At 41.9% G+C, this 15427-nt stretch overlaps 1 protein-coding gene across 1 annotated transcript in view; it reads left to right on the forward strand.

Annotated features, from left to right (window-relative positions):
- Positions 1-15427, forward strand: part of PRIM1 (DNA primase subunit 1) — a 36940-nt gene that overhangs the window by 21228 nt on the left and 285 nt on the right. Inside the window, exons 5-12 of the mRNA XM_069230722.1 lie at positions 257-393; positions 4626-4684; positions 5259-5368; positions 6848-6939; positions 7750-7882; positions 8329-8398; positions 10073-10194; positions 14216-14314. Of these exons, the coding sequence (XP_069086823.1) occupies positions 257-393; positions 4626-4684; positions 5259-5368; positions 6848-6939; positions 7750-7882; positions 8329-8398; positions 10073-10194; positions 14216-14314 (822 nt within the window). The remainder of the gene's footprint in view (positions 1-256; positions 394-4625; positions 4685-5258; positions 5369-6847; positions 6940-7749; positions 7883-8328; positions 8399-10072; positions 10195-14215; positions 14315-15427) is intronic.

Below are 15427 nucleotides of genomic sequence, written 5' to 3' on the forward strand. Positions count from 1 at the left end.
GCAGGCAGCTTGTAGATGTCTCTATTTAAGAATGCTCCCAGTCACCATGATCACGTGCGGCCCCTGGAATTGTCACCCTGCTCTCACGTGACCATAGATTGCCAGAATAGGTAATGATTTATGGCGAAATGAATGAACTTTTGTTTGAAATCGCTGGTGCTGGAACTAAGGGAATTTTTCCCACTGACTTTAGTTCGCACTGTCCTTGAGTAAGGGAGAATACAAATTCCGACACGCTTCTTGTTTTGCTTCTCAGAGGACTTTGGGTTTGAGCACCGGCTGTGGGTGTACTCTGGAAGGAGAGGCGTCCATTGCTGGGTGTGCGACGATTCAGCACGGAAGCTATCCCAGGCTGCCCGATCGACAGTCGCCGAGTATCTCAGTCTCGTGAAGGTTTGTTCTCTCTACCTTGTATCATTGAGCATCTTTAGAGAGGAGAAAGTGTTGCTATGCATATTGGTACTGCCTTTTGCCTGCCCGGGGCTCAGAAGCATTACTACCTAGCTAGCTGCTGACACTTGCGGTGTTGTGGCACTAGCCGGTTGTTGTGCAGCAGCATTGCCTATAATTACTGCAAAATGAATGTTCTGATTTCATGCTCTATTCAACTTTTAGCCACCATTGCGTCACGTTCGCTGTGCGGTAACTGGTGTGTTTTTTTTTTTTTTTCCCGTGAACACTAAATTCTAAGCTATCTCTTCAAAATCCTGCGTTAGTGTTGAGCGCCCTATTCTGCTGGATGCTCGTAGGTGATGTCACAACACTTATCATTTGTTGCTTCTTTTGTGGTAAGTCACAAGTTATCCTCTGAGGCAGCCGAAGTAGCTGATGTGTGCCTTCTTTGTTTGTTTTGGGAGTTGCCCATAGTGTGCATCGTGGCTCTCCTTTACAAACATCCTACTTTGCAGACCTCATTCCTTCCCTGATAAGATCCAACACTTTGAATCAGGCTGTGTAGAGGAGGGGGGCGCATTGAGGTCCCTTGGGTGAGGGTGAGAAAGGCGGCAATAGGGCAGAGGGGGGAATGGAGGCTGTGGCTGCATGTGTTTGGTAACCTGTTAACTGGCATCAACCAGTTTCAGACACCCAACAAGAATACTGAAAACGCCAGTGTGCTCTGGATTCGCTATTTTGTGGTTCCGCTCCGATATCCGCTATTGTTCATTTATGTCCGTTTTGTCTCCCATTGTTAAGATGATTTGATGTCTCTGTGGTTCGGCCCTTTCACCTGCTTTGGTCTGATAGATGCTTCCCTATTTATAGTGTGTCCTGTGTGAATAATAAGCAACTGTTCTTTACGGCCTCTTCCGATCGTGGACATTGCCAACCTCTTAATTTACTTCTGAATCTCACCATTACCCCCAAAGCATCATGGCGCTAGGATGCTTTTTTTTTTTTTTTTTTTTTTTTTTTTAACGAGTAACTGAATGGATAGCAACCAGTTTATTTTACCTTGCTGGCTGGTAGAGTTCATCCTTTTCTGTATTTAAGAATGGCTGTTTATTCAAGATTCATCCTCCTTTGATTATTGGCGAAGAAATGGAAGATGTTGCAAACTGAAGAATTTTTTTGTGATTTTTGATCATGCTGACAAAATTAAGCCTCCGCAGATATGCACAGTAGTAAAATAGAAGGTCCTTCACAAATCCAAATTCTAACCTATTATGCCTCCTCAAGGTCAAAAAAACAATACAGGTCTCCATTCTCAAAAGATTACTGTAGCTGTCTAAAATAGTGATGTCTCGAATACTTTGTGCTTGGCCTGAAGAAGTCAGTCTCATTTGCTTTGAATAATATTCATTGGCTTCCACTCCCTGCAAGAATCTTCTTCTAGATTGCTGTCGTCACAGGTTTTCAGAGATGCTAGTCCTCTCCAGTCACTCTTTTTGTGGGTTTCTCCTAATCTAACTGAAGAGGATTGGCTATTTGATGGTACCCTTTTACCCTTGGGAATTTGGAGTGCTGTATTAAAGCAGTTTAACATTATTAGCTTTGGTGGCTTACGAGTGAAGACTTGCATCCTTTGGAAACTTCTTCTTTCACGTTATCCATTCAAGGATGCCAAAGGCTTGTGGCGTCTTAGGCTAGTCTGTTTTGGCACACTTTCCCACCAAGGTACTTGAATCTCACTTGTTTTCGTAATACTTTTTGTCATCTGCTCTTTCAGCCCGGCTTTGGTTCTTGCACGCTTGAAAATATTGTGTCCGGGGATAGCTAGTGGGCTACAAAAATATGCGAAAGGTGAAGTTAGTAGTAACATTAGTACCAAAACTTTGATTTGCCTCCACCTTTGATTCAGTTGGTAGAAGAACTTATCACTTATAGGTGGTTGGAAGATCTATATAGCTGAATGTTTTATTGTTCCTTAATCTTATCTTTTTAAGTTAAATTGTTGTACAAATGATTTGGGACCAGACCAACAGTTTACAGTTGTTTTTTCTCAATTTTCTTTTATTAAGGCTCATCTCAGCCTGGCTCTCAGGGAGCCAATAAAAAATAAAGCCACTTTGCAGTATTGCAAGAGTCCCTGTGCCAAGCTGAACATTTTATTTTTCATTTTAGTTGGAATTTTTGTTAAGTGTTACCAGCCACCCAGATGCATCTTCAGAGCACTTTAGGAACAAATAACAAAGGAAATATAGTGTGTGAACCCGGAGGTGGAGAACCAGTTGGATCATTTGCAAAGAGATCAGAGTCAAAATTTCTCATTGACCAAAGAGATACAAAGGAATTTTAAAGCCTTGAGGAGTCTGTGACCTGAGTGCCAGAAAGGAGAAACAAAGCCAGTCTTAAGCATCTGACTGTGAAGGACTTTGGGTTCGTAAGTGGATGGCTAACTTGGTTTTAGAGTGAACATCCAGATGCCTGGGTGAATGTTTGGGACTTTTGAAGATCTTCTGATTCTGAGATAGCCTGCTTCCATGCTCAAATAAAGGGGTACGAAATTTCACAGGAAGAAATCCAAAGGGCGGGACAGTGACCATAATTTTCCCATATCTGTAGTCCTGGATCCGCAGTCTGCACTTTTTGGCCGATCTGTTTGTCTCATATAAACCAGAAGCTTTTATTTGGAAGTTTAATTTAGTGAATGGTCGTGGGGTGACTTATGTACAAGGCAGAATGTTTCGAAGGTTGAGCTTGAGATGGAATGGTGTATCTTGAGCATACATGTGATATCCTTACTTGTAATCACCTACAATGACAGCAAGGGGCGCATGTAAACATTGAAAAGGAGTGGAGAAATGGTAGAGCCTGGAGGGATGCTGCCATTGATGCCTGCTGTATTGAAGACGAGGGACTGTAACATGACCTAGTGAATGCAGTCTTGCAGGAAGTAAACCAATGCAGTCTCTTGATGAGGTCAAGGTGGTCAGTGATGTCACAAGGGGCCAAGAGCTCAAGGAGGATGAGTGCACAAAAGTAATACTGTTAGAAGGTCTTCCCTAATGTTTAATAGAGTAGTTTTTGTGCTCCTTTGAGATCTGCATCATGACTGAAAATCACTTGGCAAGTCTTTAGATCCCAGGTGTAAGGATATTTGGTGATTGATGACCGTTTTGAGCAGTTTTGCAACACAGGGAAGGCCTGAGGTGGGTCTCTGATTTGCTAGATCATCTGGCTCAATACAGGGTTCATTTAGTAGGGGTATATGCCGCCGTCCTAGCCAGTTCAACTCCAGTAGTTGTGTCTTCAAATTTTTCTCCAGCCTTTACTTCATCACATCACCACTTTTTTCCACTTTACCCTGTTGAACAAGAATGTTTCCCATTGAAGCCATCGTCTTCGTGTGGCCTCTCATTAACTCTAATAGCTGGGTTGCTTCTGCCCTCGTCCGTCGCGTCCACCTTCGTGTGATGGGGTGGGAAAAAATATTGTTTGTCTTTTTAGATGCTTGCCAGACGTGTTTCTCCTCCACTGTGCCAGTCCCTGTCACCTTGCAAGTATCATTGCTGCTAATCTCATGAGCTAGTCCTTCTCCTTGGGGTCCCTAACTGCACCAGTCCGTACAACCACTAAAAGGATCCTTCAGTCATCAGACTGCGAGGACCTCGTTAAGCTCCTCTCCACCTTGGTTCACCAGAGGACCCATCTGCTACATAGTAATTTTGCTCACCGTAGGCAGCTCTAAAGCCTCAGTGCACCAATCACTGACAGCCCATCATCTTGGAATCTTCTCCAGAAGGAAGAGGATCTCCTGCCCCTCCTAGCTTGGCTGCCACAGAGCACAGCTTCTAATAGCTTGCAGAAGACCACTCCCGACTCTGCATCGGGGGCAGTAGCGAGAGCACGAAGGGGAGAGTGGCAATCATGGTCACTCCCAGTCTCCCCATCTTCACCATATTATCACTTGCAGATTCCAAAGGTATTTTAGTTAGGTTATTATGTTAATATTTACAAAGGGGATGTACATTGTTATCGAAAATGTAAACTTTTTAAATGAGTAACTATCATTGACCTTGTTAGAGCAGCCTTTAGGAATGGAGAAGCACCAACAACATTAATCAAAACCGTTTATGCAACCAAGATGTCATTGTTTTTTCCTGCTGATAGATGAACCACCCTGCATTTTGCTGAACATGGTGACTTTTTGGTGTCTCCTTACGAAATGTCCACTTTCTTTTCAGGGTGGGCAGGAGACTGTAAAGAAGGTTCATCTTTCTGACATTATTCATCCCTTCATCAGGTGAGGCCAGTTTCTTCTGTTTATAGAGAAACCATGGTTCACAGACCTATATTCGAGCTCAGTGGAGTTATGCAGCATTTAAGGACCAGATTATATTGCATAGTTGCCAAAATGTTGCCGAAGGTAAAGGTAAATTGCGGCATAGTGCGTTCCATAACAGTATTTCACTATATTACAATTTTACTACAATGTGCAGGAAAAGTTTCACCTCCGTGGTACCCTTCTACAGCAAGTCAACATCTAAATTCTGACCAGTTAAGCTTTGTAAACGGTTTACTGCTGCAAGGTATAATGTGTGGGACTTTTCAGCTAGAAACCTTTTTTTTCTAAAATCTTCAGTTTCGTTGTTATGCAAAAAACATTGCAGCATCAGAATCTCAGCACTATGGTTCTGTGTTCACTTTGTCAACTAACTGCAAGTCAGAAAATTGGTTGACTAAAAACATCTAGTTTTGTGGCTGGTACTAAAATATTCCGGGGAGATGTGTGAATGTTTTCTGGATTAGTGGTGTTTGTCTTTTTGACTCTAATAGGTTCATGCATAATTTGTATTTTTTTTTTGTCTTTTCTGCAGTGAGTCGTTAAAAGTGGTACAAAGATACTTTGAGAAATATGCCTTGCAAGATCAAGACATTTTGGGAAGCAAGGAATCATGGGTCAAAGTCTTGGCGCTGCTCCCTGACGATATCCTTCTTTGTGCTTCTCCGTTGCAAAGATGTGTGTTTTTTTTAATTTTTTTATATACATGGTTTGTGACTTTTTGATTCCCCTCTAGATATGCAGTCATAGTTTTTTGGTTTACCCTTGGATTCAAACCTGTGGATTGAAGGATCTACAAGCAAGCACTTGCTTTCTTGGATGCATATTGCTATGCTATGGCACTCCTTTTTAGGGTTGAGCCTGCGTCGCATGCGCTTGTATTTCACTTGTGAGACGCTTCCATGTCACGTCAGTGTCTTTCATTGGTTCGTGGGCCTGCCTGTTAAAATCTGCTTGCTTACATTAGTGGAAGGCACGCATACGTCATGCCTTTTCTGGTGGTTAGACCTCCTCGAGCGCAGCGACCAAGTACTGAAAACATGCAAGGCTTGCTGTTTCCCATCCGGTTTGTGGGCTACTTTTTATCTTTATTCGCAGCGCGAACTCACTTGGCAGAAGTCGAGGGCTTTCCATAACATCGACCTTGTTACATAGAAAATTGCACTTTTGCAGGTTATGTAGATAATTGCACTTTTGCCGATAGGTTTCACTATGAATATAGCAGCACGATCGTGCTGTTTTTTTCCATTTTATGTGGCAAGAAAAATCCGGATGCGAGTTTACAACTGCTAATAGCTCTAACTCAGAGAAATGCTGGACCCTATTGCATTGCAAATGCTTGTTGTTTATATGCAGTCCCTGAACCTAGGTGAGGGCTTTTAGAAAGCAAATCCATGGAGTGACGGCCTAGTTTCTGAGTGTCACTATGCAGCCACTAAAATACAGGTTTGAGCATTCAGAGTGATGCATCTCCTGGACCCCAGACATTAAGTGAGCAGACACTACCACCATTAAACAAAGATAATAAGGCTCGCCCCACATCTCCCAAGGGTTGCAAATAACATCTGAAAATGTAACTTTGATATAGACATTAACTAGGCCTGATGCACATTATGCCTGCTAACCCTTCTTGCCTTACTCTTAAAGTATTTTTAGGGTGCGGATGATAAGCCATGCTAGTTTCCGAAACTGCATGTGATTGATACAAATGAATGAGTGCATGAATGAATAATGCTGGTCCTGTTGCCGTTTGACTTCACTGTAAGGGGGGGGGGACTGGTGCAGAGAACGGAGTTGGGAAGAGCTCATTCAGTGGTATCCATTTCAAAATTTGAGGCACAATATTTTGTTGTAATCCAACTGATTTCTCTTTCTCACCAAGGTAATGTTTGCCAGGGATATTTCATGGACGGTCTGTAAGTGGAGTGTCTTGTGGGAACTGTAACAGGTATACGTGATAAACACTGGAGAGCTTGGTAGGATGCACGATGTTTCAAAGTTACAAGGAGGACATTTCCATATCACTTCATTATGCACATTTACAGTTTGTTCTTAAATTGAACCAAGTTGTGTGTTTTGGCCAATAGTGTCATATTTTCTTGTGGCTCCTTGACACCAATGCACTAGTTCGTGAGGACTTGGAACTAGAATTTAACAAAGCGCGTAATTCTTGCCAGCGGTGGGAGCAACTGAAGAAAGCAGTTAGGAAATCCAGGGTGAGAAACTGCGCTGTCCTTTTCGCAAATCAGCCAAGCCTACAATGACCACTGTGCTAATTGAAGATCTTTCTTTATCACGTTTGGATGAAAATAATGTGAGGATTTGTTGAAAATCCATTTTTTTTCTCAATTATTGTATTTTTCGCTTTGTAGCTGGACCCTGAGAAAAGAGATGTGAAGTGCAAAAATGCGATAGGTCAGGAATAGAGCCAGGACCGAAATAAGGAGAGAGAGACTACAGAACATAATGCTAAATATTCCTGAGTGAAAATCTGTTAAATTTTACAAAGTGCATGCTCTGCTACGAACAGGTTAAACTACCAGTAATTGATTTGGGGTGCGAGTTTTACCTACACTGCTCAGTAAGCAGCATCGTTCCTACAACTTTTAGGAGCTGTAGTTTAGGTAGAGTTTAGTTCGGAAAATGGACTCCGTGTATTGCTCAGTTGACAAGTTATTTTAAATACCTCCATAATGGTCCAGGCTGTCTAGTGTCCACCCTCTGAAATAACACTGTCCTTGATGGGCGCAAGCTAGTCTCATAAACGGGCGATGGGAAGCAGAGCGTTTATCAATAATTCTTAGAGCACCGTTTGCACGGATTATGGAGCACGGAGTGCCTGTGTTTGAGGCACAAGTTGTAAGTCTCCCTGCCAGGTACAAAGGGCGTCAATAGCTTCAAACGAGGCATCTATAGGTTTAATCTTTCAGAAGTGCCTTCACAGATCTCAGAGCCGCCATCTTGAGGAAAGGTTAACGCACGTTTTTATTTGTGTCTTTTTTTTTTTTTTTTTTCGGTGGACGCAGGCGGAGTTGAAGAAAGGAACACGTGCAGATGAGGAAGTCATGCTGCAATACTGCTACCCTCGTTTGGATGTCAATGTCAGCAAAGGAGTGAACCACTTACTAAAGAGTCCCTTCAGTGTCCACCCGAAAACAGGTACATGACCTAACCCATCGCCTAACGTTCTGAGTGTAAAGTTTACTTACCCCTGAGCGCTACAGATATCACGATCCTAGTGCTATGCCGCGGACTCTTCTCCAGATCAACACGGAGCCCTTTGCATTAAAACTTCCCATTGTATTTCTTGTGTTGCCTTACATGCACTGCCTTGTTCCCACTGTATAGAAGTTGAAAGATGTGTTGGTGCCAAATAATTATTTATTTTCTAATTTCTCTAAAAGTGACATTCCTTACGTGATCGTGTTGTACGCACAGAAATGAATTTTTGTTTGTTTTTTTTACCCTATAGAGAATGTTCTAGGTGGCCCCTCCAAAGTTTAATGTATTTTCCTAGCCCCTGCTTGTTTAATTATGAACCTACTTGCTTCTCCATGTAGAAGACGTCCTTTGCTCAAACATTGTTCCATTTTCTCGCTCCGTAGGTCGCATCTCTGTGCCAATTGACCTAAAGATGCTGGATCAGTTCGATCCCTTTGCAGTTCCGACGATCAGGTGGGCCTCGCCTGACGCATGTGGAAGGAGGACTCTCTCTTGGGCACTCTCTGGGCTCCACTCCTTACCCAGTGAAACTGTCAGTTTATGGCCTTGCCTGTTCCCTGCATCATGCCCCAACCTCCCTTTTTTTGTTTGTTTGTTTTTAAATTAATGTATTTATTTAAAAGATGGAGTGCACTGTAGTTGGCGAATCCAGTCAAATTTTAGGCAGCAATGAACATGCAATGTCGTGACAAAAGGAACCGCAGAATGCCCCTTTTATTTGAGTCTCTAATTTTTATTAATCTCTTCCGCACTCAGCCTGTCTCTCTTAATATTGATTTGCTGAATAAAGCACCTTCATTCTTCAGGCTGTGATTTGGTAGTTGGGGAAATTAAAGGAATTACCGCTCTGATTAGCTGTCAAAAATGAACCCTAATAACTTGGCTGTTGGCAGAAATTAAAAGGAACTGAGAGTGCAGAAAACTACTAAATGTGAGTGTCCAAACATTCCATTCGACAGCTAGATCTCCACATACAAATGCTTTATGCATATGTGCTGGAAATAAATTGTTGGGAAGCAAAACTGTATGTCCGGTAAACTAAATAACTGGGAATCATACACATAGAAAGAACATGTTGGGCTTGTGGGCACCCCCCTTTCATTAATGAGACTTATGCAAATGGACAAAAGTCTTACAAATGCTCATTGTGTTAGTGCACAAGGAGGGCAGAGCTTCTCGACTGATTACAGTTCTCACCACCTGGAGTAGTTGTCTCGGAATGCCCTGCCATATGCTAGGGATACTGTAATTTCCTTCAGCCTAGCTGGAAACCACGTTGTGTAGGAAATTTTATTGAGGGGCAAGTCATTGTTTCATAGTCATTCTTGCAGCTAATGGTTCAGTTACAGAAAGTGGAGTGACTTGGACTGTTTGTACGAAAGTAAAAATGTAGACATCGTACAAGTAGGCGACGTATACAAAGAAAATATTTTTTGTTCCGAGCACCCACTGTCCCTAAAGGACGATACAATGAAAATTAAATCCATATGGGTGCTGCAGGGAAAATGGAGGCCACATGCTTTATTGATAGGTAATAGATCCTCTGAGTGTGAATGATCAAGAGTCCTCATAATGCCTACAAACCAAATTGGTCTGTCTGCTGATAAATTCTTTGATCTCAGACTCCCACAAATGCGTGCTTATCTTTTTTTGGGACAGTTTTAACATGAGCGACAAATTGGGTTAGGTTAGGTGATGTGTTCAGCTCAGAACTTTGTTCAACTGTTGTTCTATTTTCCAATTGCGTTGGTATGCTTGTAGGGAGAGCATGCTCTGTTATATTATTTGTTTCTTTTTTTTTTATATAGTGCTTGCACTGCTTTTTTTTTTTTTTTTTTTTTTTTTTTTTTTTTTTAATACAACTCCTTCAGCAATTGTGAGAACATACCCATCAGAGTTTCAGGACTGGGTTTTATTGCATTTTCGAACTGCCCAGTGACTCAATTCTCATTAAGTTACTTGTGGTTGTGAAAATGTCCAATGGTGAGACACATAGGCAGGGGACCAAATGGAGCATTGCAGCTCAGTGAGTAGAGTTTATTTCCCCCCCCCCCCCATGGGAAACAGGGCAAGAGAGCAGACCAACCTGCTGCATGTTTTACAAATGCATTATTTATTGCCTTTCAGTCAGATATGCCAAGAGCTGGACACTGTGCTTAAGAAGGATGAGGAAGGCGAGAAGGAGGAAGACATGGAAGTGGATGAAGCTGTGAATGAGGGCGAGTCGGAGGTTAAACGTCATACGAGAGGTACATCTTGTGCAAATAAACACTTTGATAAATAGCCTGTTGTTTGGTTTGAATAAAGTTGTAATAGGGTGGACCCTCTGCTTCTAAAACTGTAATCCAAAAACATATACTATGAAGGTTGGACCCAACTCTCTTACTTGATTGAATGCGTGACTTTCCAAATATCACCAGTGAGTGTCTCTGGTGAATTAGTGCACGCATCACAATGCTTGGATATATTAGTAGGGTCCTTACCCACCGGTACCACCTGTGGCCTGCTTCATCATTGGATCCTCACCCACATCACCTAATGCAAGTGGGGGGGCTCTATGTGTTTGTAAGTGAACACTTAAAGAGTGAATGCAAGGGATTTGTGTGTGTGAGTTAAAATTGCCTCAAAGAACCTACAATAACTTTTAATGGGCAAGGTCTTGTGAAATTAAAATCAGTGGGATGTTATAAGGACACAATTGTCCTTTGCATCAAAAATTTCGACATGTTTCAGCCTTGTGGCTGCCCCAAAGGGTCAATCGGCTTTCTTCAGGACCAACATATATTCTAAATCCCTCTCTGATATGATTTAAATTTCTAACCAACTAAGATGCTCTCATAATAGTAAGGAAGCATGCACACAAATAATACAGACCCTATGCAGGACACTCATCTTGGTATGGCCATGACTGAAAGAGAATACGTTGTAAACATGAAAATAATCTTAGCTATCCTATCTTTTAGACACAAAGCCCCTCTTAAGGTGCAGTAAAAACATGCAAACACTTGTGGGACGCTCCTGAAAATAACACACTGGAAGTTTTAAGGGAGATTGTACAAGAAGATTGGACTCGTATGAACCCAAGAGAATTTGTCATGGAATGTAAAAGGTTGGCTCTTACAGATTATTTTTGTTTAATTTGACGGTACATTGTTCCGCCATACCCATGGAACTTCAAAGGGGAGCACCTTTGCTCCAAGTATAGCGGGGTTGTATGTCTAAAACTTACAAATTAAACACATCTTACATGAGAGTAACCCCTACTGCATCCAGATTTCTATGTGGAAGTGCTATATAGACAACTTCTTTGTAGTATGGAAAGGCGATTGAGCAACAGCAGAGGCCTTCATTTCTTGGCTAAACCTCCAGGATACAAATTTGAAGTTCACCCATACTTTCAACAAGAATACACTGATGCTCCTGGCAGTCACAATTTTTCATGAAGGTGGGAAACTCCAGACTGATACCTACCATAAGCCTACAGCAAAAAACAATCTCTTGATATTTCATGGCTTTCATCCTCGTCCCTTATGAACAGTTCCTCCGTCCTCAGAGGAAATGCAGCCAGTTTAAGGATTTCAAGCAACAGGCTGAGATATTGTCAGATAAATTGAGGAAACACAATTATCAAGAACATATCATTCAAAAAAACTAAGAAGACAGTGAGGAATCAAAATTGAGACACACTTTTAGAGACCACAGTATGCCAACAAACAGATCCTCCCCTTGTATGTGTGACTACATATTACGTGGCATCAGATCACATTATTAAAAAGATAATCAAACCTAGCTGGCCGATAACTGCATAAGGAAACCAGACAATGGAACAACCCCCTGTTCTCGCACAAAAAGGCTAAAAGTCTGTGTGATAACTTGATGCACAGGAGACTCGAATTTCGAAACATATACACACAATAGAGACTGCATTCGGTTTACCACAGGTCACAGGATTCTATCCCTGTGGCCAATCCAGCTTATTTCACTCCACTACACCAACTAAAGAAAGTGACCGTAGTCTACATACTCCATGGCAACTCAGAAAACACACAAACTGCTAAACCAAACAAGTTATCTACTTGATCAATTGTCTGTGTAATCTCAAATATATAGGGATGAGTGCTAGGAAAGTTAGCACAAGAATCAGCGAACATAGGAGCAGCATATGCTGTAGACGTATTAGTACCAAAATGGCTGAACATTTTATCACCAGAAAACGCACTGCGAATGATCTCAGGGGGTTAGTTTTAGAACAAGTAATGGCCAAAACAAGGAACCTAGAAAAGATTCTCTTTGAAAAAGAACAGCTATGGATTCATAAATTGTCAACTTATATTGCGGACCTCAATGATGAAATCCCTTGGTGGAATATCTGATCACACTCTGCCACCACCTTGTAAAAATGGTCTGTATCCTAGATCATTTATCCCTATATTTAAACTCTTTAGAGGAGTCTTCTCAACCACAGCAATTAACACATAAGTATAGGTCATTCCTGTTTTATAGAAGGTGGGCTATTTTGGGTGTTTGGTCTAACATAGTACATAGAATCTGAACATAATTCACTCTTATGTCAGAGGAGCCTATGTTATGGAAGTTGGGCTAGTTTGAGTGTTTGGTCTAATATAGTACATAGAATTCAAACATGCACTGTGTCAGTAATGTGTTGACCATCTTACCACCCCCTGCCCTTCTTTATAAATTATCATTGGCAGTACACTGAGTGTATTCTGGGCAAAATGTAGGTGAAACACTCATCCCAGTTTAATACTACACCACAATGTTGGGTGCACTGACAGGGTCCAAAATAGATGAACAATAACATTACTGATGGTGGACGTTGTGTACATGTTTAGTAAGCGTGCAGGGAGGAGCACTCTGCATCAGAAGCTGTTTTTCTGGCAACCGGGTCATATTTGCTGTTCCTATTTCAGAAAAAATACCTGCGGGGAGTCTGTTTTTTTTTTTTTACAAGATTGCCACAAGAAGGTTTGATTTAACAGAATTTTAAAATCTTTGTTGGGTACACGTACTATTACCCAATCACGTGATTTCGGAACATGTCACGTGATACTCGCAGCTGAACTCTTATAATCTCATTAAGCACGAGGTACTATAAAAATGCAGGGGTTCATGTAGGTCATGTGGAGGACATGATCACTTCACGAAGTAAGTGCCTGGACATTTTTCAATTTGTGCACCAAGTAGGGCTGTTTTATAGACCTTAATGTCAAACAAAACTTTGTCCCCCTCTTTTTAGTGTGACTACAGCTCCTTGAAATTATTCTGAGAGCATCTTAGTAGTTTAGAAAGTTTAACCACATCACGCAGGGATTTAGTATATATGTTGGTCCTGAAGAAAGCCGATTGACCCTTTGGGGCAGCCACAAGGCTGAAACACGTCAGCCTCTTTGATATAAAGGACCATGGTGTCCTTATGACATCCCACTGATTTTAATTTCACAAGACCTTGCCCATTAAAAGTTATTGTAGATTCTTTGAGGCAATTTTAACTCACTCACACAAAATCCTTGCCTTCACTCTTTAAGTGTTCACTTACAAACACATAGAGCCCACCCACTCTCATTAGGGGATGAGGGTCCAATGGTGAAGCAGGCCACAGGTGGTACCGGTGGGTGAGGACCATACTAAAATATCCAAGCAATGTGACGAGAGAACTAATTTACCAGGCTACTGCCCGCACACTCACTGGTGATATTTGGAAGGTCACACATTCAATTAAGTAAGAGTTGGGTCTACCCTCCTTAGTCAGTTTTTGGATGTTGATAGGCCTGCTACAGACATAAAAAGATTGTGATAGGGACAAACATTTTAATGTTTAGCCATACAAGATACCTATCCATTGAACGTTTCACTCCACCCAGCTTCCCTTATCTGTAGAAAGCAGTCTTGTTCTTGCAGCAGTTGTGTACAGTAGAAAAACTTGTGTGTGAATGACAAAACATTTGCTCAAATGTATAATTTTTGCTTATCCATGAATTAGACATTCCTCAATTGACGATGAAATGTATAGTGCAGTTATGTATACTGAAATGTTTGTTGGTATCGGATTATAAATGTAAAAAACTTAATTAAACAAACCAATTTAGTAGCTGATCAGAACCATCCGATCCAGTGTCTGCCCATTTTCCCGCATCCCCTTGAAATAGCAAGTCCTCCTTGATCACCAGCTTTCTCTCTGGTTTTGCTGAACCGTAGCACCCCTCTCACTACTTTTGCTTTGGTGGCCTGTTGATTTCCTGTTTATTTCAGATTATAAGAAGACCAGTTTGGCCCCATACGTGAAGATTTTCGAGCACTTCCTGGAGAAGCTGGACCTCTCTCGCAAAGGAGAGCTCCTGAGAAAAAGCGGTGTGTATTCTCTTGGAGGGGGAAGGTTTCATGTGTAATCCCTGGTGAGAATTCTGCATCCGGAAAGGGATTTTTGTGCATTTCAGGAAATGTTTGTTTGTCGGTTAGTGACTTAGTGGTGCATTTCATGGACCCACTGTTCATACAGTCCCTTGACAGCGGGAAGCAAGCCTTAGACCAAACTGCACAAAGTGTGGCTGATGTTGTGAATTAGACCCTACAACATGAGAACTAATCTAGAGAAGAACTGAATGACCATACAGGTTGTGTGACTTAAGGTACGACCTGACTGAGATGCGCACTGTAAGGCTCGAGCATTCCCTCAGGTTGAAGAAGTCATACCTTGGACGGGGTTCTTCCAGTAGGGACAGAGAGGAGTCTGAGTACATGAGGTGTTGCTTGGAGTAAGGCCCTACAGCTTTAACAGCGGGTGTTCTGCGCCAGCGTGCTCATATACATCGAAAATCCCACACAAGACCTGCACATACCGTCGTACACAGCTGTGCTGCCATCTTGCTTTGCACTCTTTTGTGCATTTTTATCCACTCTGTTGCACACTATGGGCCGTGAACCAGAACCTCTGCCAGCAGCAGTGGGCGAAGTGAAAATCCAAGGGCAAGAGCTTTATGGGCAAGCTGTGATTCTGTGAGAGCTAAATATTAAATCTATTCCCAATGCAAAATAATAGAAATACAAATTCTACTTCAGTCTTTGTGGTAGGCATATGAGACCTGTTGTACGCGCCAGGCAGGACGTGTCATGTGCTTGACCATTTCCACTAAAGAGGCAGATGCGGAAAAGTATTCACATTTTGGTTCCAATAAATGTGCATGAAGTATAGCCTTTATGTTACAATGCTATGCTGCAACTCCCTTTCGAAGCACTATCTTGTGATTTCCATTTGAGGTTATCCTAAATGTATTGTGACATCAGCTTGCATGTCACCGAGCCCTGTAACATGAAAGAAAGAGGCACACAGGCCAAAGAAGCCTAATCTGGCACTGTCCATCACTGGAGTGATGGGAGGATGCCCAACTATAGCACGCCCCACTGTATTATAGGGCAGCTACTGGTTCTGATTCTGCTGTGCAGCACTAACTTCTTTAAATCTTC

This window comes from Pleurodeles waltl, chromosome 4_2, assembly GCF_031143425.1.
Source record: "Pleurodeles waltl isolate 20211129_DDA chromosome 4_2, aPleWal1.hap1.20221129, whole genome shotgun sequence".
Lineage (NCBI taxonomy): Eukaryota > Metazoa > Chordata > Amphibia > Caudata > Salamandridae > Pleurodeles > Pleurodeles waltl.